Source organism: Rattus norvegicus, chromosome 2, assembly GCF_036323735.1.
Source record: "Rattus norvegicus strain BN/NHsdMcwi chromosome 2, GRCr8, whole genome shotgun sequence".
Taxonomy (NCBI): Eukaryota; Metazoa; Chordata; class Mammalia; order Rodentia; family Muridae; genus Rattus; species Rattus norvegicus.
The window spans coordinates 184,640,615-184,664,317 of record NC_086020.1 but is presented as its reverse complement, the minus strand read 5'-3'; the positions used below and the strand labels follow the sequence as shown (position 1 = coordinate 184,664,317).

The following is a 23,703-nucleotide window of genomic DNA, read 5'->3' as shown; positions in this document are numbered from 1 at the left end:
TCACAGACTGAGCCACTAATCAAAGAACATGCACAGGCTGGGCTGAGGCCTCCAGTACATACGTAACAGATGTGCAGTCTCCATGTGGGTCCCCCAACAACTGGTGCAGGGGGCTGTCCCTAAAACTGGTGCCTGACTGTGGAATCCTTTCCCCAAGAAGGCTGCCTTGCCTGGCCTCAGTGGGAGAGGATGAGCCTAATGCTGCACAGACTTGAAGCGCCAGGGTAGGGGATACCTAGAGGGACCCCACCTTCTCAGAGGAAAGCGGGAGGGAAGGAGGCACTCTCTGTGAGGAGAACAGTGTTTGGGATGTAAAGAAATAAATTAATTAATCAAAAAGAAAAGAAAAACAATATGACAAAAAGAAAAACATTTTAAATGAAGAGATGGGTCAGAGGGTACAGGTACTTGCTACTCTGATGACCTGAGCCCAATCTTCGGGACCCACATATCAGGAGAGAACCAACTCCCTTAAGCTGCCCTTTGAACTCTCCACATACACTGTCGTGGCACACATGTTCCCACACATACATATGCAAACAAATGTGAAAACAAGAAGCAAATACACTTTGTAGAACACTAATCTCCCAATTTATTTTAGCACCTGAACACACACACCCACCCAGACAAATAAATAAATAAACATTCACAAAGGGAAATGTGGATACAACCGAGAGAAGATGATAAAAGAGATGCAATTAGGAATTATGCTGTGTCTAAAAACCAAGGAAAGCTGGATGCTTCCTTGGTAGAAGCCAGGAGAGATGTGAAAGTGCCCGCCCAGAACCTTAAGAAGCAACGTTTTGTTAATACTTTTAGACTGCTGGCCCCTGGGGCTGTGCCAGTGACGTTTTTTATTTGTTTAAACCACCCAGCTTGTAGCTCTTCATTACAGTCCCAGAAATGTAACAAAGCCTTCTTCCAGGGGTGACAGACTACAGTGTTCTAAGCTACAGCAGCACAGGCCAGAAAAATGAACAGTATTTTAATCTCTAGGGCCCCAGACAATGATGTGTGGGGGCCATTCCCACAGCAATGAGCTGTGTTCCTGATGTGGCCAAAGAGAGTTTGTTCAGATACAACAAACTTAGTTCTGTAAGACCCGGCGCGGCTTGTGCACACACGCACGTCACTCAACGCTCTGTGGATCTATCCCTGCCTGTGGTTTTCGTGCATTTCCACATTTGCAGCCCAAGTCTCAATATGGTCTTTTGTTTTTTTCTGCAGCCCACAGCAGAGCAGGTCCTATGCTTGTTAGCTTTGAAGTCTGTTCACGAGTTAGAACCACACAGTTGTCACGTGGACATACAGATTACTGCTGAGACGCCCCCGGGCAGTACTTCTTATGATAACTCTGGAAGGTGAGAGTGAGTTCCTGCAGCCACGTCAGAGGCTGCGCTGAAGGAGCTGTGAGAGCAGACTTTCCCTGGGGGATTCAGCAGCTGTGACAGGAGTGGAGATAGGTGCTACTTCTGGAGGGGGCGGGGACCTCATGCAGAACGGTGTGGAACTCACCAGAGTTCTTTTATGTCAAAGGTTTGTCAGGATCCAGCTTTATAAATAAGGCTAAACAAAAGAACAGATGATTATAAGCCAACTGTTTTCCATTTGGTGAAAGCAAGCAGGGAAACAGACAGACATTGCTTGTATCTCTTTCTACTCTCATTTCCTAGAAAACATAAGAATCAACTTTTGGCTGGTGGTGGTGGCATACACATTTAATACCAGCATACAGGAGGGGTAGGAGGATCTTCGTGAGTTCAAGGTTTCCATAGTGAGTTCTAGGCCAGTGAGGGTTACACAGTGAAACTCTGTTTCAAAAATAAATAAACTAATTTTTGACTTTCGAAGTCATTACCTTCCTGTACCTCCACCATGTTCTCCACTACGTCATGATTCATTAATATTTCTATAAAGAGGCAGCCTGCGTCAACTGATACGTTAAGGTTTAGTGAGTGTCCTAATGAACTTTTCTGGTCAAGCTGTCAGCCTTGGCACCGGAGAGGAGTCGCCACTGAGGGATTGCCTATCAGACTGGTCTGTGGGGGCACATAGTTCTGGGCTAAGAAGGCTAGACGTGAGCCTGCTCACCGAAGCAGTGTGTCTCCATGGGACACTGCCCTGAGTTCTTACCTGGACCTCCCTCAATGGTGGCCTGTGACCACCATTTAGCAGTGCGAGCTAAAACAAACCTTTTCTTTCTCTAAACTGAGTCTGGTCAGGGCATTTTATCACAGCAACAGAAGCAATCTAGAATAGGAAGACTTCGATCACAAGCCTGGAATGGAGCTGCAAACTGACTGTGGATTCATACGTCGGTGTCAGTTTCCCATGATGTGAATCTATGCTTTGCTCACTTTCTTTTCAATTGAAAATGAGGTTGGGATGCACCAATCATGGAACCACAGCAACCTCCTGTTACCTATGGGACACAGTCCAGGAATTGGATCAAAGGATATCTCACCCAGTTCTCATGGATATTGGCAAATAGGCCTTTCACTAGCAACCTGTAAGAACGCCATTAGCCAGAGGTGGGTATGCAGCCCAGTGGCACGGTGCTTGTCTAGAGCCTAGCATGTACAAAGCCTTAGGGTTTGATCAAGCACTGAAATAAACCCCACCTGCAAAACCAAGCCAAACCAAACCAAATGAAAAAAAAAACAATAAACAAAACCAAAACAAAACAAAAACCCCTCAACCAACCTAAGCCAGCTGTGGTGTGGTGATTCAAGTCTATAACTTAGGTACTCAGGAAGCAGAGGCAGAGGATTGGGAATTCAGGGCTATGCTTTGCCACACAGCAATTTCAAGGCCATCCCAGGCTACACAAAACCTTGTCTCAAACAATAATCACTCAAATTAAAACCCAACTTCAAAACATTCATCTTGTTCTGTGCATGGCATGAAAATCACATTTTCTATGTGTTAAACAATGAAAGCAAAAACCCCTAATCCAACCCAACCTCCAAAAGAGACAGTGGCAGCTTCTTACCTGTTGCCTGTGTATGTAAAGTCTTCTCATCAGTACTTTGAATAGTACAGGAAACAAAAAGTTTCCTTCCTTCAATTTTTTGAAGTTGGCTATTTACCACAACAACAGAAAGAAGGGGGATAGGTCTGCAGAAGGAAGAAAAAATAATTTTTCATTAAATCTATGTAATATCAAAAGATTATCAGGTGCACGACAGAGTAGATGTTATACCCGATGCCAGTGAGCGGCGACTATCTTAGCTAGAATTACTTCTTAGAGCTGCAACACCAAAGTTTCTCCTGCTTCCTTTCTCCTACACTACTGCCTGCAGGGCAGAACAGGCATGCAGTCCCACACTGCGCTTCTGGGCTCCAGTTCAAAGAGACCACAAGGGTTTCCAGTTCTGTTGTGGGAGAGATTTTTCCATTAAGGAGATCCAGAACCTAGTCGGATGCCAGCAGCAGGAAGACAGGAAAACAGGCCAGGAAGTGGTCTTTGTCAGCTTCTCTGCTCTTCTCAACGTTTCTTGGGCCAGTTAGATGGCTCAGTAGGTAAAGACTTTTGCAGCCCAGCCTAATGGCCTGAGTTCAATCTCAGGGATGCACATGGTGGAAGGAGACCTTGCAAGCTGCCTCTCAGCTCCACATGTATGCTGTGGTATACATGCATCCCACCCTGACACAATGAATACATAAATGTAATTAAAAATTTTCTTATCTACTTCTTAGGGCCCTTGTCTGGCAACAGCCAGTGCCATCCGTAGAACTTGCTACATATATAAATATCCCATAGCTGAGCTGTCCAATGTGGTAGCTATGTGTGGTGACTGATCTCTTGAAATGTGGCTACTATAAATGAGAAATTGAATCTTACAGTTTATTGTATGTTAAGTAACATGTACTTAAATTTAAGTAGCTACATGTGTCTAGTGGCTGGTCATTCGAGGAATCCTGGAGCTAGAATGGAGTACCACAGCGAGATGGACCTTCTTTGAAGGTCAGAGGTTGATGGGAAAGCTACGTCATGGAAGCTCCCGTGCTCCGACAGCACCACCATGTGGATGAAGGGACTCTACGATATAGGGACGTTGTCACTGTGACTGTCCACTGGACCAGGTGTCCCTCCCATCCCCACTAGCTTTTGCTGACCCTGTTGATAGAGAGACACCAGGCTTTGCTTTTCTCTTGGCATCTACTCAAGGCTTGCCAAGGTCCTGAGGACATTTTGCAATCTTTCCTGCTCAGCATCTTTTGTTAAATCTCTTTTTAAAAATGTAAAGTTATGTACTGTCTTTGTGATAATACATGCAGGTTAGTGCAGTCTCACTAATGTGGTGCTGGGAACTGAACTCAGATCCTCTGCAAGAGCAGTCAGTGCTCAGCCTCTGACCCATCTACCCAGTTTCCTTTAAAACTTCGTCTACTGTGTGTGTGTGTGTGTATGTGTGTGTGTGCTTGTGTGCGTGTGTGCGTGTGTGCGTACGTGTGTGTGTGCGCGTGCGTGTGTGTGTGTGCGTGTGTGCATGCGTGTGTGTGTATGTGCGTGTGTGTGTGCGTGTGTGCGTGTGTGTGCGTGCGTGTGTGCGTGTGCGTGTGTGTGCGTGTGTGTGTGTGTGTGTGCTCGAGTGCGTGTGTGTGCGTGTGTGTACGTGTGTGTGCGTGTGTGTGTGTGTGTGAAAGGGCAGATGTGTATGTTTTATGGAGAATGTAAGGAAGGAAAGAGAACAACTTTTGAGGATTGATAAGGTAGGGATCCCCTCCAGGCTGGTTGGCCTGCACATTGCTGGCTGATTCTGTCTCTGTCTTCTGTTTTAATGCAGTAGTGCTGGGTTGCAGATTCCTGCCATGCTCAGTTTGATTCTTTAATTATTTTGAAGCTGTTTTCTCCATACCTACTATCACTTTTTTGGGGGTGGTACATATTGACTTTTGCTGATCTCAGTTTTCTTCTGGCTACCTTTTGTCTCACCTATCTTCCTTCTTTTAAAACTTTGCTGTGTCAGGCCAGGCATTGTAGTGGACACCCTTAACCCAGCAATCAGGAAGCAGAGGCAGGAGGATCTCTGTTAACTCAAGGCTAGCCTGATCTATATAAGGAGCTGTAGGCCAGCCAGGGATACACAGAGACCTTGTCTCAAAAACAAAAACAAACAAAAAATCTAATTTTCTGTATTTTTAAATGTATCATGTCATTCTCATCTTTTAGTGTTCTACTGGACTTTATAACCCGTCTTCAGACTGACGTAAGTGTGCTGACTCACTTGTTGCACTTACGTGGCCTTCTATCTGATTCATTTTCTGATCTTTTTATTCTTCTAGAGAATTGAGCTTTTCCCCTTTTATTTGGACTCTTTTACTGCTTCATCATTACTCATTTTAATCTGCTCCCTATTGAAAAATAAAAGGACTTCTGTTTGGCTTCTCTCCAACTCCGTCACTGTTTCCATGTTTCGGCTTCTTGTTATTCTGCAGAATGCAGACATTGGCCCTGCTGTTGCGGTCTGTGTTCTGCATGTGCACCATTTCTGCTCACTGTCTTCTTCCAGCGTCTGTCTCTGGTCATTCTGCCATGGTTTTCCTTCCTTCCATGCTAGTCCTCTGTATGTCCTCTGTGCATTGTCCTAGTTTTCCATAACCTTTGGCTCCATGAAAACCTGAGGTGAAGACTTGTCTCTGAGCCTCTGCTGTTGCTGTTGGGAGGTTTATTGCTAGGGTAATGCTGCCCTCTTGTGTTTGAGACAGTTCTCTTATGGAAGCTTCTTTGTTTCTGATTTTTCTTTTTCATCCACCCCCCCTTCCCAAGTGCTAGGATTAAAGGTGTGGACTACCACACCAGAGCTGACTCTGACACTCATCTCAGCAGAGCTGACTCGTACACTCTGCAGAACTTGGAGCTTCTTTAGAATTACCTAGGTAGATCACTGTTATTTATCCTGATTGATACCTGCCATGTTTTCTGTGGATTTGTATTGTTCTTTCATTCTAGACCAGAATATGTTCATCATTTTCTTCTTCTTTGTTTTCTTTGGCTCCCCCCCACCCCCAAACTACTTTGGGCCTCTTATTGGGGCTTTGAATGGTTCCTATTATACCCATCCCCTTTCTCTCTATACTGGGTTCAACGCACCTCTCTCCCTCCTCTCATTCTTGAGATAATTTCAAGCCACTATTTAACATATTAGATTGCCATCTCTGAGGACATCAGTAGCCCTGACATCCTTCTGGGAAAAGTGTTCTCACCTCTGATTGGATCTGAAGGTCAGAGAGAAGCCAGTGATGTATTAACTTGGTAGAATCCATGTCAAGCTGACTGGACTTCTGCTTCTCACTTTGCATTTAAGCTTGGAATGTCTGCCATTAGTTTAGCTGCTGTGGGCATGTAAATAAAATTGTGGGATATGCCTGAACATCTCACTGATATAATGGATAATAATAATAATAAGCTGCTGCCAATGCCGCTGCTACCAGCACCTTTTTACTTTTAAGAAGCAAAACTTAGTCATCTCAGCTTCCAGCCAGCCAATCTGTCTGTGCTATTTCCTTGTCTCTAAATACATTGGGAAGGACAAAACATCTGAAAACGGTGGTACTGAAAGGGGCAGTGTTTGAGCTGGGAAAGATTACTTACACAGTTGGTCAAGTTTATGCTGTGCATGCATAAGGGTCTGAGCGCAGGACCCCAGCACCCACTTGAGAAAAAGCTAGGCGAGGTGCCACATGACTGCAGTGGCAGCACTGGGGAGGTGGAGATAAGAGGGTTCCTGGCTTGCTGACCAGACAATCTCAGCAGGTCAGTGAGCTCTAGGTTCAGTAAGAGACCCTGGCTCAGAAAATAAATGCAGAGTGGCCAAGAAAGACACCAGACACTGGGCTCCTCAAAGGCCTGTGCCACCACTGTCTCTGTAGAAGAACTTTGAGAGCTTAGGCTTGGCGACTTCCTCACTGTCCCTGTCCCTGCTTCTCCATGACCCTTGCTAGTCCTTTGGGAGCACTTCCGGGATAGTAACAGACATATATCTTGACTTAGGAACTGCCACTGGATAGTCTGACTTAAGAATGTAAGGAGAATTACCACAGACTTACTTTTTATAGTCGATGTTGAGATTGGCAGTCATGACAATGCCCTCAGAAAATGCACACATGCCGGCAGTGATGTCGATGATGGTTGCAATGGCACCTCCATGAACAAATCTAGTCACAACAGCAGTGCAAGAGAAAGTGTAAGAAGTTCAGGGAATAGCCTCTCAAGATAGAAATTATTTAAGTGTCTTTATACATTTACCTTGTGTTCAGTATATTTAACGTTAAAGAAAATCCATATCCTTAACTTTGTCCATAGCAGAAAGAATATTTATATCTTAGTAGTAATCATATCATAGCACAAAAAGCTAAAATTTATATAAGAAACATGCTTGTATGTATACACAGTCCTTGTTTAAGGTTGGAAAGGGAGGCTGGAGCCATGGCTTAGAAGTTCAGAGCATGTACTCTTGCAGAGGATGCAAGTTCAGTTCCTGGAACCTGTGTTGGGTGGCTCGCTAACACCTGCAACTCCAGCTCCAGGAGGATCTGACACTCATGCAAGTGTGTGCACAAAAACACATATACACTCACATACATACACATTCATACGTACATGCACACACTCACATGCACATATGCACATACATACATACACACACACACATATACACACATGCACACAGAGTTTAAAATAAAAATAAAAGAAATCTTTAAAGTTTAGAAAGTACAGATAAATAGAAGAAGAAACCTGAAGGACCTTAATACTACTACCATGTCATAGCTAAACCAATACACCATGTCATAGCTAAACCAATACACTGTCGCTCTAGGTCCTATAGTAATATATGCACCATTTACAATAGTATGTTGTAAACATCTTTCCATTTTAATAAATTTGCATATACATTACAATTTTAATGTCGTCTCTGTGGTCCCTGGATATGTGAAATAAGACTATCAGCTCCGTGCTGCTAGGACATGGCTCTTACCCAGGCATTCCTTGCAGGTGAAGACCTCCTTGAAACAAGCAGACAATTCTCTTCTCAGCCTTATTATAGAACATCGCGTACTCAAAGCCTAGTCCTTCTTCTAAGCTTCTGGTGAACTGTTGTGCCTTTGACATTTGTTCTTCTTTCTTAAACTTTGAGTCTATAAAGAAATTGGGATATGGGTAGAGGAGGAACAAAACAGATATAAGATAAATGCCATGACAGAATTAGGCTCCTATACTCTGGTAAAATCATATGTGGATGGATAACTAATTAAAATACCAGTGAAAGGAATGGAAGAGTCACAAGAAACAGTACAGTGGCTAGGGATGTAGTTTAATTGGCAAAGGGCATGCCTAGCATGCACCAAGCTCAGGTTTCTTGAGCTCCAGCACCATGTAAAACCGTGTGGCAGTAGATGACTATAACACTGGCACTGGAAGGTAGGACAAGTTCAAGGCCATCCTTGGCTACGTAGTAATTTTGAGGCCATCGTAAACTACATGAAACCTTGTCTCAAACAAAATAAAACTCTGTGTGGTAGTGGCACAGGCCTTTAATCCCAGCACTTGGGAGATAGAGGCAGTGGATCCTTGAGTTTGTAGGCCAGCCTGGTCTACAGAGCAAGTACCAGGATAGCCAGGGCTATACAGAGAAACCCTGCCTTGAAAAATTAAAAACTAAACCAAACCAACTAGCCAACCTACCAAAAAAACCCAACAACAACAACAACAACAACAACAACAACAACAACAAAACAGACAAACAGATGGGTGGTGCCATCCCTGGGCTGGTAGTCCTGGGTTCTATAAGAAAGCAAGCCAGGGGAAGCAATCCAGTAAGCAGCACCCCTCCAAGACCTCTGCCTCAGCTCCTGCCCTGTGTAAGTTCCTGTCTTGATGATGAACAGCAACGGGGAAGTCTAAGATGAATAAACCCTTTCCTTCCCAACTTGCTTTTTGGCCATGATGTTTTGTGCAACAATAGGAACCCTGACTAAGACAGATGAGTTGGCTCCAGGGGTTATGAGAGCTGAAGACCTAGCCTTGTTCCTTACAGGCTGCGGCACTTGGGAGAGCAGACACTGTACCTCCCCTGGGCAGTGTAATAGAGCTGGCTCTGCTGGTATGGGCAAGGGTGAGCTACCCCCAGTGGCGTGAAAGCAGGCGAGCTAGCTTGCCCTTTGCTAGCTGTATCCCTGGATAACTAGGTGGGGCAGAGCTGGAGAACTTTCCCAGGTGCAGGTGCAGGACAGTTGGCTTAGCTATCCAGGTCTAGTTCCAGGGCTTTTGAGTTGGCCCACTCTAACATATATCCCATTGACAATCTGCTGGAGCATGTGAAGGGGCCAGGCCTACAGATCCAAAGCTGTGGGATCTCTATGACACAGGGCAACAACAGGATATCCAAGAAAAGTCCCAGAGAGGATCCAAGATTGATAGAATAGCAGAAGCCAGAAGCCTTGAACCAGACCAATAACTCACTGTAATGAACATTTGCAAGTAAAGCTGTGTGGACAAAAGGGTATACTGTGGGACACCCTGTGACACACTACTGCTTCTACAATGAGAGTTTCTTTTTCTTTTATATGGGAGGTTGCAAGAGTGGAGGACAGGAAAACGAGTGGGATTGGGATGCATGATGTGAAATTCACAAAGAAGCAATAAAAAGTTAAATTAAAAAAGAATACTATGAGGGCTAGAGAGATGGCTCAGTGGTTAAAAGCACTGACTGTTCTCCGAGAGGTCCTGAGTTCAATTCCCAGCAACTATATGGTGGGTCACAACCATCTGTAATGGGATCTGATGCCCTCTACTGGTGTGTCTGAAGACAGCTACAGTGTACTCAGATAAGTAAAATAAATAAATCTTCAAAAAAAAAAAAAAAGAATACTGTGTAATGAGAAAATGGGTACACCCTATGAGAGCCTGCTGCTGGTGTGCTGCAGAGTTCCTGAGAGACCAGGAGAAGTAATGCAGTTGTGGAAGGTCTGTGGCTGACAAGGTGTGGCAGGGAGGAATGTCTAGAGCCGGCCAAGGGAAGGGACAACACACAAGTCAGGTCATTCTTGCAGGGCAGAGGTAGATCAAGCTTAGGTATAGGGAGGAGGGGACGAGAGGTGGTGAGAGCTTGGAAATGTTCTTCTGTTGGCTTTCATTTTCATGTAGTAAAATAAAAAGCAAGACCAGCTGAGAATGAGACCAGGACAGAATTAGAGGTGTGAGTAAGAAGAAGAGCAGGAGAGTCAATAGACTGGGAGCATCAGGAGACAGACTGTCAGGAAACATTAAGGGCTAATTTAAAGTCATCAACTTCAGATATTCAATCAATCAAACAAATCTCTCTGGAAATTAAAATATGTATTTGATACAAAGTATGTTAAAATCAAACAAACTAAGAATGTCAGGAAGTGTAATTTCTGAGTGTTGAGTATGAGGTAGGTTGTCACTGGGTTTAAGTCTGAGAGATTGGAGGGTATCCTGGCTAATTTGTATGAACTTGGCACAAGCTGGAGTCATCAGAGAGAAGGGAGCCTCAAGTGAGAAAACCCTTCAGTAAGATCTGACTGTAGGGCGTTTTCTTAATTAGTGACCAATGAGGGGGGACATATCCAATTTTGGATGGTGGCATCTCTGGGCTGATGATTCTGGGGTCTATAAAAAAGCAGGCTGAGCAAGCCATGGGGAGCAAGCCAGTAAGCAGCACCCCTCCATGGTCTGTCTATCAGTTCTTGACTCCAGGTTCCTGCCTGGTTTGAGTTCTTTTCCTTACTTCCTTTACAGATGAAATGAAACATGCAAATGTAAGCCAAAGAAGCCCTTTCCTCCTCCACTTGCTTTTAGCCATGGTGTTTCATTAGAGCAACAGCAACTCCAACTAAGACAGAGGGTGATTCAAGTGCTCTGACCTCAGAGGGATGGAGCCAAATTCTGAGATAAAGAGAAAGAAACTGGTGATGTCAGCTTCAAGATGCCAGGTTGGGATTGTAAGTGTTGCAGTACTGAAGAGAAAGGCTACAGGAGTGTTACAGCTCTGCTCTGGCTGTGAGGAAGGTTTCCCCAGTGCAAGAATAGCAGCTTTGCTCTAAGAGGTATCCTGGTAATCAGGAGCCAAGGATCACCACAAAGTCAGGCTGCACAACCAACCTCACACAAGAAATTTATTGCATGGGAAAAGCCCAGCAGGGTGACTTCGAGAAGCTGCCGGGAACTGAACAGAAGCCAGGGTTTACATGAGGTTTCTTGGGGTGGGGGTGGCGTGGGGGAGCTTCCTAGAGTGAGAACAGGTGGGATTTCAAGTCCTGAGCTTGGGGCAAGCTCAGGGATTGGTGTTTGTTGTTGCTGTTGTTGTTGTTGTGTGTGTGTGTGTGTGTGTGTGTGTGTGTGTGTGTGCTCACGGATTGGCAGGATTCTGTGGCAAGCTCAGTGACTGGTGGGACTCTGTTTCCTAGTCCTGGTTTTAGGCTTGGGGTTCGAATTCAGGGTATTTATCCTTTGGCCCTTCTACCCTACAGGGATCATCTCATTTCTGACTGTTTTATATTCTCTTATGAGAATATAAAATTTCTACAAAATTTAGTGAACTTCTGGCCTATAAAACTGGTGACTATAGAACTCCCTGCACTGTATTTATTTCTTTTCTTTCCTTTCTTTCTAACTTGCTCTCTATTTCCCTTCTTTTTTCTTTCTCTACCCTTTAGTCTCTCCTGGCTCTGCTTTCCACCCCTCCTTTTATCCTTCTTCCCATCTAAGGGGTCTTGCTATGCAGAGAGGGAGAAAGGGGTCAGAGAGAGAAAAGGGGAAGAGAGCTTGTTTTTATTTTTTCATTTTTAAAACGATTTATTTATTTATTATATGTAAGTAAACTGTAGCTGTCCTCAGACACACCAGAAGAGGGCATCGGATCCCATTACAGATGGCTGTGAGCCACCATGTGGTTGCTGGGAATTGAACTCAGGACCTCTAGAAGAGCAGTCAGTGCTCTTAACCGCTGAGCCGTCTCTCCAGCTCACAGTCCATGTCTTGAACTTGCTAAGTGGCCCTGGCTGGCTTTGAACTCAGGATCTTCCTGCCTCATTCTACTGGGAGGGGTTATAAACATGGAAGGTACCATGTCCAGCTCTTCCTTCTCATTACACTGATATTCAAATTATTACTTATGGGGAATAATTTACAAATTATTCTTACCAACAAAGTGGGTTTGGAACTCTTGAAGGGCTTGAGGAGGGTTTTGTCTGTATGAAGGCAAACGTTTCCAGGAGCCATCTTCACATTTCTTCATGAACTGGTCAAAAAGGAGTCTTAGGTCCTTAGTCCAGCTGGGGTTAGGGAGAGCATAGTCCTTACAGACGACTTCCTCAGAAGAAAATAACCTCTAAAGAGACAAGAAAGAGAGGAATAGGAGATATGCAGTATTTCACATTTTCAGCAATTTCCTAAGACTACAATGCTGCTTTTCTTGTTGCTAGAGAATGATCACTTCAGAATGGTTGGGAACTTCAGAGCTCATTGGTCTCACCCCTTCACAGAAGCAGGAGAATGACAAAGGGTCAGTGATGGCTAACTCTCCAGCTAGCTACTGGTGAGGATAGCATTAAGCCGAGGTAAGCCAGACACAGAGGGCTGGACAGACACTGTCAGAGGCACACAGCTGAGGCACACATCGGAGCCTGGAACACAGGGAAGAGTATTGCTTCAGTATTTGGCTCTTTGCCATGAATACTGACAAATAGAAAGTAGCCATCTGGAAAGAGTAGTGTATATAAAACCAAAACCAAAACCAACAAGAATAAACAACAACAAAACCCAATACCAATCTGTATAAATGCAAGGAGGCATGAAATGGTTTGAAGGGTTTTATTATACTCTGTGCAGTAGGAACTAACAATTGTCCCCATTTTACAGATGATGAAATTAAAGTCTAAAAGAAGCTAGGCAATGTCAAAGTGTAAGAGAAGGGGCAGAGTCCTGGGAACCTCTCCTATTTCAGGTCTCTGGAACTTTCTGGAGATTCCCCCACTCCAGCCCCATCCCTGGCACCTGCATATTTTCATTCATTTTCCTGGCCCCCTGGGCTTCTTTCCTCTCTCTTCCCTCCTCCCCCCATACCTGATCCTGTCCCCCTTTTCTCCTCCCCTTCCCCTCTCCCATGCAGGTCCTTCCCTTCCTCTGCCTCCCATGATTATTTTGTACTCAATGTGGGTGACCTTAGTTGAGATGCCCAACAGTGGGGAGGTGGAACCTGAAGAGACCACCTACAGTAGTTAGACAGGAACCTCAGTGGAAGGATGGGGACACCAACCCACTTTCGAAATTTTTGACCTCAAATTTTTCCTGTCTACAAGAAATGCAGGGACAAAAATGGAGCAGAGACTGAAGGTAAGGCTGTCCAGTGACTGGCCCAACTTGAATCTATGGGTAGGTACCAAACCCTGACACTGTTACTGATGCTATGTTGTACTTGCAGACAGGAGCCTAGCATGGCTGTCCTCTGAGAGGGCCTACCAGCAGCTGACTGAGACAGATACAAATATCACAGCCAAGCATTAAGCTGAGGTCAGGGACCCCTATGGAGAGTTAGGAGGAGGACTGAAGGAACTAAAGGGGATGGCAATTCCACAGGAAGATCAATAGTATCAACTAATTTGGACCTCTGAGAGCTCCCAAAGACTAAGCCACCAACCAAAGAACCTGCATGGACTGGTCCAAGGCCCCCTGCACATATGTAGCAGAAGCCTGCTTTGTCTGGCCTCAGTGAGAGGGGATATGCCTAATCCTGTAGAGACTTGATGCTTCAGGGATGGCAGATGCCCGGGGTAGAGGGAGCAACCTCGGAGTTGAAGGGAAGGGAGGAAGGACTCTGTGAAGGGGACCAGGAAGAGACGGCAACAATTGGGATGTAAATAAATAAAATAATTAATTAGTAGAAAACAAGAAAAGGAGCAGGATATAGAGGTGTAGGCATTACAGTAAATATAAATAAATGAATCTCTACCATTCCGCACTATTGCTGGTGCAGGTGGGCCATATGTCATCTGCGGGGGTATTTTCCTCTCAGTCAGCAAACATCTCACCTGCTAAGCTCCCAATCTCCATCCCACACTGCCGCTGATACTCTCTAAGCCTGGCAGCTGCCCTCTTGCATTTCTACCATCTAGTTCCCAAGGTGGGTCGCCTCCACGCCAGTTCCACACATTCTGCCTACCTCGTGGCTCTTTTATTGAGGACTCTGCTCACGTTTCCTGCATCGCTCCCTAATGGTTATAGTCACAACTCCCAGTAACCCGTTAAAATCAAAATTCATTAAGCTTGTAATTCAGCAATCAGATTTATATCAGCAAATTCCAATTCCACAAAATGTCTGCACAATAAACTCACAACCAATTGATAATGATATAAACTGCCTACCTAAATAAGACAAATTGTCCTATAAAAATCCATCCCTTATGAAATATTCATAAGTACCTGTGGCTATTTAAAGCCACACGGATCTCAGTCGTCCTCTGCCTCCATCTCGGTTCTTCTCTTTTTCCTCTTTCCCGCCTTACCAAAACTCTGTTCCTGCCTTACTTTTTCACTGCCCAATCACAGGCCTTGCCTTATCTTGTTCTTGTCTTCACTGGCCTAAAGACAACAATCTACACGAAGGCAAAGCCTCAATGCCAAGCCAACTGGTTTGAATTCTATCTGCTGCACCCTCAGATTATTTAAGCAGGGAGTGATGCCCTCAGATTTGGCCATAATAGAAAAGAGAGCAGTAATGTCCAAGACTGCAAATGGAGGGTTCTACTTGGAGAAGGTTGGGTAACTCGGTGAGAATTATGGTAAAGCAGAACTTGGGGACAACTTCCATAAAGCAATGGATACATACTACAGGCAGTCCTTGTGGAACCATGGAGTAAATGACAGTTAATTACAATAAATACAAGAGGGACAAGAGGAAGGCAGGAGAAGAGAGGTCGGTGTCATGGTAACTATGACTTCCAACCACAATACTTCTCTGGAGTACTGAGTGTTGCCACTACTCCAGTCAACAATTGGGAGGTTGGAGGACGGGGAAGACCGTGTGATCTATGGAGGAGCACACTCAAATGCTCCCAGACAGCAGACAGAAAAGCTTCAGCAGGAACCTCAGAACAGTTACCATTACAGAAGGTATCTACCATGCGGCACTCTACTTGTCGTCACCATTATCAGTCCATTCTGATTACTGTTTGTGTCACTTGGACCACATCCCTGACACCATGCTGCACTCACTGATGGAAGAATCAGCTTCTGCTGATGCCAGGGCTGACTCCAATCCTGCTTCAGTAGGAACAACAGAGGGAACCTGTCTCAAGTACTCTATGAAAACAAAGCAAAACACCACCACCACCACCACCACCACCACCACCACCAACAACAACAACAACAACAACACCACCAACACCACCACCACCACCACCACCACCACCACCACCACCACCAACAACAACAACAACACCACCACCACCACCACCACCACCACCACCACCACCACCAACACCACCAACAACACCACCACCACCACCACCACCACCACCACCACCACCACCAACAACAACAACAACACCACCAACAACAACACCACCAACAACAACAACAACAACACCACCACCACCACCACCACCACCACCACCACCAACACCAACACCACCACCACCACCACCACCACCACCACCACCACCAACAACAACACCACCAACAACAACACCACCACCACCACCACCACCACCACCACCACCACCACCACCACCACCACCAACAACAACAACAACAACGGGCTGGTGAGATGGCTCAGTGGTAAAGGGTAAAGCCTACACCAGGCCAGATGACCCCAGCTGGATCCTTGAAACTTGTTTGTTGGGAGGAGAGAACGAACAAAGCTCCACTCACAAATATGTAAATGTAAACAAACAACAAAACCCTTCATCAGAGGTAAAACGGAAGTTCTGACTTTGTGGTACTACAGAATTGTAAACAAACAGAAATAACATTTTGCCTATAGTTCAGAATTTTTTTTTTCTTTTTTTTCTTTTTTTCTTCCATCTTTATTAAATTGGGTATTATTTACATTTCAAATGTTATTCCCTTTCCAGGTTTCCATGCCAACATCCCCTAATCCCTCCCCCTCCCATTCTATATGGGTGTTCCCCTCCCAATCCCCCCCCCTACTTTATTTTCTATGCCACTTTGATCTCTTATCCCTTCAGAACCCAGCCCAGATAATCTGGGACAGACAAACTCCACCATTATTTCTTACTCTAAATACAACTGTGGTAAAATATTGATGCATTTCCTCCCAAGTTCTTTCCATTTACTGCACTGCACCCTGATTTATACTGCTAAGGTAGTTCATTTTACATTTCCGGGCAAGCCTCTGGCAGCAAAAACCTTCTTGCATAGTTCCCAAATAATAAACTTCATACAGAAGGTCTTTTTTCTTTTTATACTGCTCATTCCTATTGAAGTTGCCATCCATGCTTTGTTCAGTTTTTCAGTGAAAAAAGTTTGAAAGGGGTAGAAATATTGTCAAAGTCAGAGGATCAAGGACTTTGCTATGAGACTGTGCTTCCTGGTAATGTCAGAAGTTACACCAGTAAACTCTCACCAACATGACTGCCCAAACCTGAGCTGGACAGGGAGGACACAGACACCAATAAGCTAAACCACCACAGTGAACAGCCCAAGAGGCTCCGGCCCTACACAAAGAACTACAGGGATGCAGTACAGGGATGATGTAAAGCTGGGAATGGGAGGGAAAGATGGTCTTCCCCAGGGTTACCCAGTCCCAAACAGTCAGTACTCAAAACATACAAGTAACATTATGCGGACTCAACAGGCAATGTCTGGGATTATGTATGACTATAAAATGCATATAAACATACAAAACCAAATGATCTTAAAAAGGGGATGAATTTAAAGGAGAATGAGGAAGGGATATGAGAGGGCTTAGAGGGTAAAAGGGGAGGGAGAAATAATGTAATTAAAATGCAATCTCAAAAAATTATTTTATTTTGTTTTTGAGGAAGTGTGTTGCAATATACCCCACCTGGCCTTACGTTTGTGACCTTCCTGACTCCCAAATACTGGGATTACAGGCATGTACATTGGTGTCCAGCTGGAAATCAATCTTCCTTCCTTCCTTCCTTCCTTCCTTCCTTCCTTCCTTCCTTCCTTCCTTCCTTCCTTCCTCCCTCCCTCCCTCCCTTCCTCCCTTCCTTTTCTTTGAGACTAGGGCTCACTATGAGGTCCTGGATGGTCTGGAATTCATTCTGTAGACCCAGCTGGTCTTGAACTTACAGAGTTTCACTATGTAGCTCTGGCTGTCCTGGAATTCACAATATAGGGCAGGTTGGCCTTAAACTCTGCCTGCCTCGGCCTCCCTAGTGCCAAGATCAAAGGTGTGCACTAGGATGCCAGCGCTTTGGAGGAATCAGTTCTCTTCTTCCATCATGGGGATCCCAGGGATTGAACACAAGCTTGCATTTAGTAAGCACAGCACCCCCACCCCATGTCTGCTGTCTTTTTCTTTCTGTCTTCTCAGACATTCCCAGTTAGCTCTTTGCCTCCTACTTGCACGCAAGGGTGTAAGCCCTCTGCAGCACCATGACTACCTGCTACCGTGTGCCCCATTGTGACAGTCAAGGACTCACCCTCTAAAACTGTAACCCCCAATATACTCCTTCTATAAGTTGCCTTGGTCAAGGTATCTTCACAGCGATACAAAAGTAACTAAGACAGCAGGAGGAACTCTTAACCACTAAGTTATCTCTCCAGGACCTAGTAATAACCATTTTTGTTTGTTTTGAGACAAACATTGTTTCACTATTTAGCTCTGGCTGTCCTGGAATTCACAGTGTAGGGCAGGTTGGCCTTGAACTCACAGAGGTCAGTCTGCCTTTGCCTTCTGTGTGCTGGGATTAAAGGTGTGTGTCACAATGCTAGGTTTAGTAATCATCCCCACACATCTTTTTTGAGATAAGGTTTTTCTGTGTACCCTGGCTGTCCTGGAAGTTGTTCTGTAGACCAGGCTGGCCTCAGATATCCACCTGCCTCTGCTTTCTGAGTGTTGGGATTAAAGGCATGTGGCCTTTCATATTCCCCGACCTCAACCAGAAAAACAGTTGACTTTGTGGAGTCAGTTCTTTCCTTCCATCCTTCCATGGGTTCCTAGGATTGAAATCATGTCAGGTTGCAGGACAAATACCTAGCAAGCCATCTTGTTGGCCTCATTCAGATCTCTCAAGTAGGAATCCCCAGCTTGGATCAGTTTTCACATCCTCTTACAGGCTAAAAATACAGCTAACTGAAGACTTTTAGCCATCAGAATGCTCCCTGGGCTCTCCTACTTACCTAACTTAAAGTTTTATTTTTTGAGACAGGGTTTCATTGCTCTGGATCTCTGTGTAGATCAGGCTAGCCTACCTATTTCTACCTGCTTCTGTTCCACCTACTGCTTCCTGAGTGCTGGAATTTAAGGTGTGCTACATCACACCCAGTCTGATTTTAACTTAAAATAAAATCCAATAAATTGTTTTGAGTTCTATTATGTGCCTTGTTTTTATTACAGGGGACAGAAAAGACAAAAAGAGAAGACCCAGGCTCTGCCTTTAAGTGTGAGCAGCCTCAGATAACAGGACATTTAACTACACATAGATATGGATACAGGTGCTTTCACGGAATACTTAAACAACACAGGGCAATAGAAAACCCAGATTGATTTCTTGCAGCCAAAGTTCATGAAAGGGAGAACTAAAGGCTACTTTAAGCAATGGCCCAGAGGATGAATGGCTACAGGACACACTGGAGGAAGCTAGGGTCTCAGCCTTCACACATGGAAAGTGCAGAGAAAACAGGTGTAGCCAGACATGGTTGACAATACAGAAGAGGGATCCCAACTTAGGTCTTGAATTTAACCTTCTAGGTTATGGGTTTAAGAGAATAAGTGTGAAAGGTGATTTTAGGTACCACAAGGACAAGGATGGATGTACGTTTAAAATATAACAATATATAATTACAGTAATAATAAAACACTTTACATATAGTTGCGTATCACAGGACGTGAGAAGCACATCATATTCTTTTAAAGATTTATGTATATGAATGTTCTATCTGCATGCACATCAGAACTCATTATAGGTGGTTGTGAATCGGCAAGCAGTTGCTGGGAATTGAACTCAGGACCTCTGGAAGAGCAGCCAGTGCTCTTAACTGCTGAGCCATCTCTCCAGCTCCTAGCACATCATACTTGTTATAGAAAAAGTGTTTTTACTTAGGATGAAACTACTTAAAGAGGAAATCATGGAGCTGGAGAGATGGCTCAGTGGTTAGCAGCACTGGGTGTTCTTCCAGAGGATGCAGGGTCAATTTCCAGCACCCATATAGCCACACAACTGTCCATAACTCCAGGTCCAGAGGGATCCAACACCCTCATGTGGTCTGAATAGGCACTGCCACAGATATACAAGGGGCAACATACACAGAAAATAAATGAGTTTAAAAATAAAGACTTTTCTTTCTGTTTTTTCTTTTCTTTTATTTTTGTCTTTTGAGACAGGGTTTCCCTGTGTAGCCCTGTCTGTCCTGGAACTTCCTCTATAGACTATGAGGTCATAGAGATGCCTCTGCCTCTGCCTCTGCCTCTTGAGTGCTGGCCCTAAAGGGTGTGCCACCACTGCCCAGCTCTTTTTTTATTTTCTTTTTATAAAGGGCAATCATGTAAGAATCATGAAGTCTGTGTGTTGAAATGCTCATTTTCCATAATGAGCCTTCAGCAAAGTAACGACATTGGTTTATAGAAAGTTCCACCAAGTGCAAAGGATGAGTTAAAATAGTGAGAAAACCGAGAAAGTAGCAAAGACTGATAAAAATCAGGGTTAGCTTTGGCCCAGAGCTGAACTAGGTACAGAGGAACAAGAAGAAAAGGTTGTGCTCCCTTGCCCTCTTCCCCTTTGTCCCTTCTCTCCCCATCCCCTCCCCCTTCCCTCCATGTGCTCATGGCTGGCCTTTACTTCTCCCCTCTTCTATTCTTCTTCTCTCATTAAACCTCTTCACGTGGAAAAAAAAAGAAAGAAGAAAAGGTTTAAGTGACATTAAGTACTAGAACCCAGGGAAATGGGAGTTATTAACCTTGGGAAAGAGGAAGCAGAGGAATCTTGGATGATTCCAGACTTGTGTGGCAAGTTTAGAAGGAAAAGATGCTTGTTGGTGTCAAAGTGTAAATGGCTGAGAATGGGAGTGGAGCTACTGTTTCAGTTGGAAGCATGCCCGGGTTACCTTAGACGGACACTACGGAGCTGTGGGAAATGAAAGCAGCTCAATTTTCAGTTCAAAGAGATCTAAGAGCTGCTTGTGAATGCACTTGTAAATTCATAGTATAGACTGTGAATGAAGTACAAGTTGTAGGGATAATCATTACCCTTTGTTCTCAGTAGAGGAGAGGTCACGCTTGATCTTTAGTTATACATTTATGGAAGTTGGACTTGTAAGTAAAGTGATGACTTTTTATGCCTCCTTTTTAAGATAAGTTACTGAATCGAAAGCAGCATGATGTTAAAAAAGAAAAAGAAAAAGAAAAAGAAAAAGCCCGTAAATACTGACGCTTACATGTTTTCAGCACAGACTGCTGGGCACCAACATGTAATAAAGTAACATATTTGTTGTTGTAAGATCAGCACAAATCATTTTCTATTCTAGTCGGCCAGATGGTACCCGACTGATGACAACCCATCAACATTCATTATTTTAAAACTGTGTGTGTCCATCACTGAGAGTCTACAGCCTTCTCTTACTGTCTAGCAGGAAGCTGCAGTAGCTTGAGAGAGAAGGCATAGTTACCTAATAACCAAAGTTTTTTTTCAGTTCTCAATACAGAACCATTCCCTGTTGTTCTTTATTACAACATACAGTATACAAACATTTGATTTGGCAAACTGACCCCATCCTCCCAAACTAGACCGTAAATTCCTTGAACCCCCCCCCCCCCCCAGCAGTTTTCCTTATCTAACTATAATATGTCTTATCAGTGGCCAATCACACCTGACATATAGTTGGAGCTCAACAAGTATTGACTACATCAATGAAACAAAGCAGGGATAAAAATTAGGGCAGGCAACATTTAAGATTTATATTCCAGGTAGTTAAATGCTTCCCTTGCATTATCTCATTTAGTCTCCTAACATCCTCTAAGATGATGAAAACGGGTAGAGAGGGCGTAATATCTGACAATCAGAAGCCTCCTACCTCTTCCTGAATTGGTTATAACGAATCAGGGTCCACCAGGATTAGATCCCTGCTAAGGATAAGTGGTCTCAAGGGTCCGTAATGGCTCTTTCATGGTTTTCTGGGTGACCTTGTTTAACCTTTCTTAATATCTCAGAAATAGTAGTGGCGATCCCTGCTGACCTATTTCAACTTCGAGTCACTTCCCTTCCGGCTCCTCCTGATTCGAATCTCAGGGCTGAAGATCCCGTGAGCCCCGTAACAACCCGGAGCAGGTATTAGTTTAGCTTCGGTCGGGGAGTCTCCCATCTCGCCCCACGAAAGCAGAGTCCTGGGACTCACCCTCGTTGCTTCAGGCCGCCTTGCAGGCGTGGCCCCAAGAGTGCGCAGGCGCATAGCGCAGCTTCTCAACATCGTTCAAGCCGAGGGCAGGACGCTGCAATGTCCTCTCAACCAGAAAGAGCCACACTACCCGGCACGCGGATTCCGGACTATTAACTGTGGAGGCGGGTGTAGGGCGGAGCCGCGCGCCGCCCAGGATGCTGGCGCCTCCCGGAACCCGGGCGGACCGAGTCTTCGCCGCCCGCTTTTGGTTCCGGGAGACTTTGCGTCCGGCTCTCAGCCACCGTTACCGATAACTCGAACTCCCGCACAGGCGCAGGGAGACAGCTGATACATTTAGTTCCTTGTCCCCAGGCAGTTAACGCTCCAGCCAGAGAAAGACTCATCATCTCCGCCGGGTAGGAGCACAAACAAGGCACGGATAATTACTGGGTGCTGTTTGATGGTATTGATACATGATCTTCCGGTCGTAGGTCACTCGCACATTTTCAGCTCTGTCAGTCTCTTCTATTTAACATGTACACTCTTTAGTTGCCCCTTCTCTTTGCATGTGCGCAAGTGTGTCTGTATACTGAAAATGTATACCAACTTTTATTCTAGCAAGAACCGTCTCTATCAAAGATATTGCTCTTGGACTGGCTAGATAGAGTTGGATTGGATAGAGTTAGCCCGAACTTCCTAAAGGGAGCCTGTTTCACGGATTTCTTCTTTATGTGTTAGGATTGCTAGACAAACAGAATAATCTCAGTGTTCCACAAAGGAACACAGAAGCAAAGCAATTATTTCTGTCGAAGGGTGCACCAAGATCCAACTAGAGTTAGCAAGCACACAGGGGCAGGTGGTGACTGCCCCCTCCCCCAATTTCTCAGAGTCTGTCGTGATTGGCTAGTTTTAAAATAATAATTCCAAAGGAAATGAACAACAAATGGAAGGGGTTGGCCACTTAAGGGAAGGCTGTAGTCTTCATGTAAACAAAATTTTACCCGGTTGGGGATAGTCTAACATTTGGATAGTGGTGGCATAAGCATTTAATTCCAGCACTCTGGAGACAGAGGTAGGTGGATCTCTAGGCTGGCATGGTCTACATAGTGTGTTCAAGCCAGCCAAGACTACATAGTGATACCCAGTCTCAAACAAACAACCAAACAACGAAACCCAAAACAAACCCCAAAGAAATGAACAACAATCTGCATAGAGCTGGAGAGATGGTTCACAAGTCTAAAGGCACTGGTTAGATTCTGAGCACCACGTGGCAGCTCATAGCTGTTTGCAATTCCAGTTCCAGGGGATCGGATGCTTTTTTTTTTTTTCCCTGTGGGCACCAGGTGAGCATGGAGTACACAGACAAAACATCCGTATAAATAAAGTCAAATAACAATGGTGATTGCTTTCTACCCTGTTTCACAGTGAGTAGTTATATACCTTCAAGGTTGCTAATCTGGAACATTTTATCTTCTGTTCTTGCTATCAGTATCTTTTACCTAAGACATTTTTTTTTGTTTGTGTGTACATGGGTTCGTGTGTGGCGTGTATACATATAAATAAATATGTATTTATTTATATTCATTTATCATTTATGCATATCATTTATGCATATTCATTTATTCATTTCAAAGATTGAGCATTGGGGACTAGGAGACATAACTCAGTGGTTTAGAGGGCTTATTATTCCTGCAGAAGGCCAGAGTTTTGTTCCCAACACCTGTACTGTGGTTTACAACATCCCATTAACTCCCTTTTCCATGGCACTTCTGGCCCTTGTAGGCACTGAACATACATGCTGTACATACATTTATTCAGGCAATACACTTACACACATAAAATAAAAACAAGTAAATATTGTTTAAAACATTGATTATCAAGTATACAAACATTTACTGAGTGTGTTATGTAGGTTGGGGTGTTCTGTTTTGTTATACAATAAAGTAACAATACATTAACAATTCAGAACAGTGAAATATCAGAAAACAGGGTATAGTTACTCTCTAGCTGTCACAGGGATTACTTGCTTGGCCTAGTTATAATCAATTTCATCTTCAGGGCTTCAGGGATATTGTTACTAATCCGTAGGTAGTCAGGTACAGGAGCAGTCAAGACATCATCAATAAATAAATTGGTCTTGAAAAAACTAGAACTTA

The 23,703-nt window shown here is 44.3% G+C and overlaps 2 protein-coding genes across 5 annotated transcripts in view; one reads left to right on the top strand and one right to left on the bottom strand.

Moving 5' to 3' along the window:
* Positions 1-565: 565 nt before the first annotated feature.
* Positions 566-21,715, bottom strand: Them4 (thioesterase superfamily member 4). 3 transcript variants are annotated; one of them, NM_001025017.1, is made up of 6 exons: positions 21,566-21,715; positions 12,170-12,356; positions 7,983-8,142; positions 7,054-7,161; positions 2,993-3,117; positions 566-1,566 (listed from the first exon to the last, which is right to left on the bottom strand). In NM_001025017.1, exons 1-6 carry the CDS (start codon positions 21,635-21,637, stop codon positions 1,526-1,528), a joined length of 693 nt encoding a protein of 230 aa, NP_001020188.1. In that variant the 5' UTR covers positions 21,638-21,715; the 3' UTR covers positions 566-1,525. The 3 variants fall into 3 exon arrangements, with proteins under 3 accessions (NP_001020188.1, XP_038958621.1, XP_038958622.1); XM_039102693.2 differs by lacking the exon at positions 21,566-21,715 and adding an exon at positions 21,407-21,545 and having other exon boundaries at positions 569-1,566; XM_039102694.2 differs by lacking the exon at positions 21,566-21,715 and adding an exon at positions 21,245-21,400 and having other exon boundaries at positions 569-1,566.
* A 26-nt stretch (positions 21,716-21,741) lies between these two features.
* Spopfm2l2 (speckle-type BTB/POZ protein family member 2 like 1) overlaps positions 21,742-23,703 on the top strand; it is a 73,964-nt gene continuing 72,002 nt past the window's right edge. Inside the window, exon 1 of one of the 2 annotated variants that reach the window (XM_039102776.2) lies at positions 21,742-21,963. The gene's annotated coding sequence lies outside the window, so the exon portion shown is untranslated. Of the gene's footprint in view, positions 21,981-23,703 lie in introns of both variants that reach the window. The other variant, NM_001100985.2, reaches the window with a different exon arrangement.

Excerpts from the sequence above, each read along its gene's own strand:
- Them4 (NM_001025017.1), bottom strand. The coding sequence starts at position 21,637 with ATGTTGAGAAGCTGCGCTATGCGCCTGCGCACTCTTGGGGCCACGCCT. Across the intron at positions 12,357-21,565 it reads GGCGGCCTGAAGCAACGAGG|AGGTTATTTTCTTCTGAGGA; the intron begins GTGAGTCCCAGG and ends TTGTCTCTTTAG. Across the intron at positions 3,118-7,053 it reads CTCAACATCGACTATAAAAA|ACCTATCCCCCTTCTTTCTG; the intron begins GTAAGTCTGTGG and ends TTCCTTCTGCAG.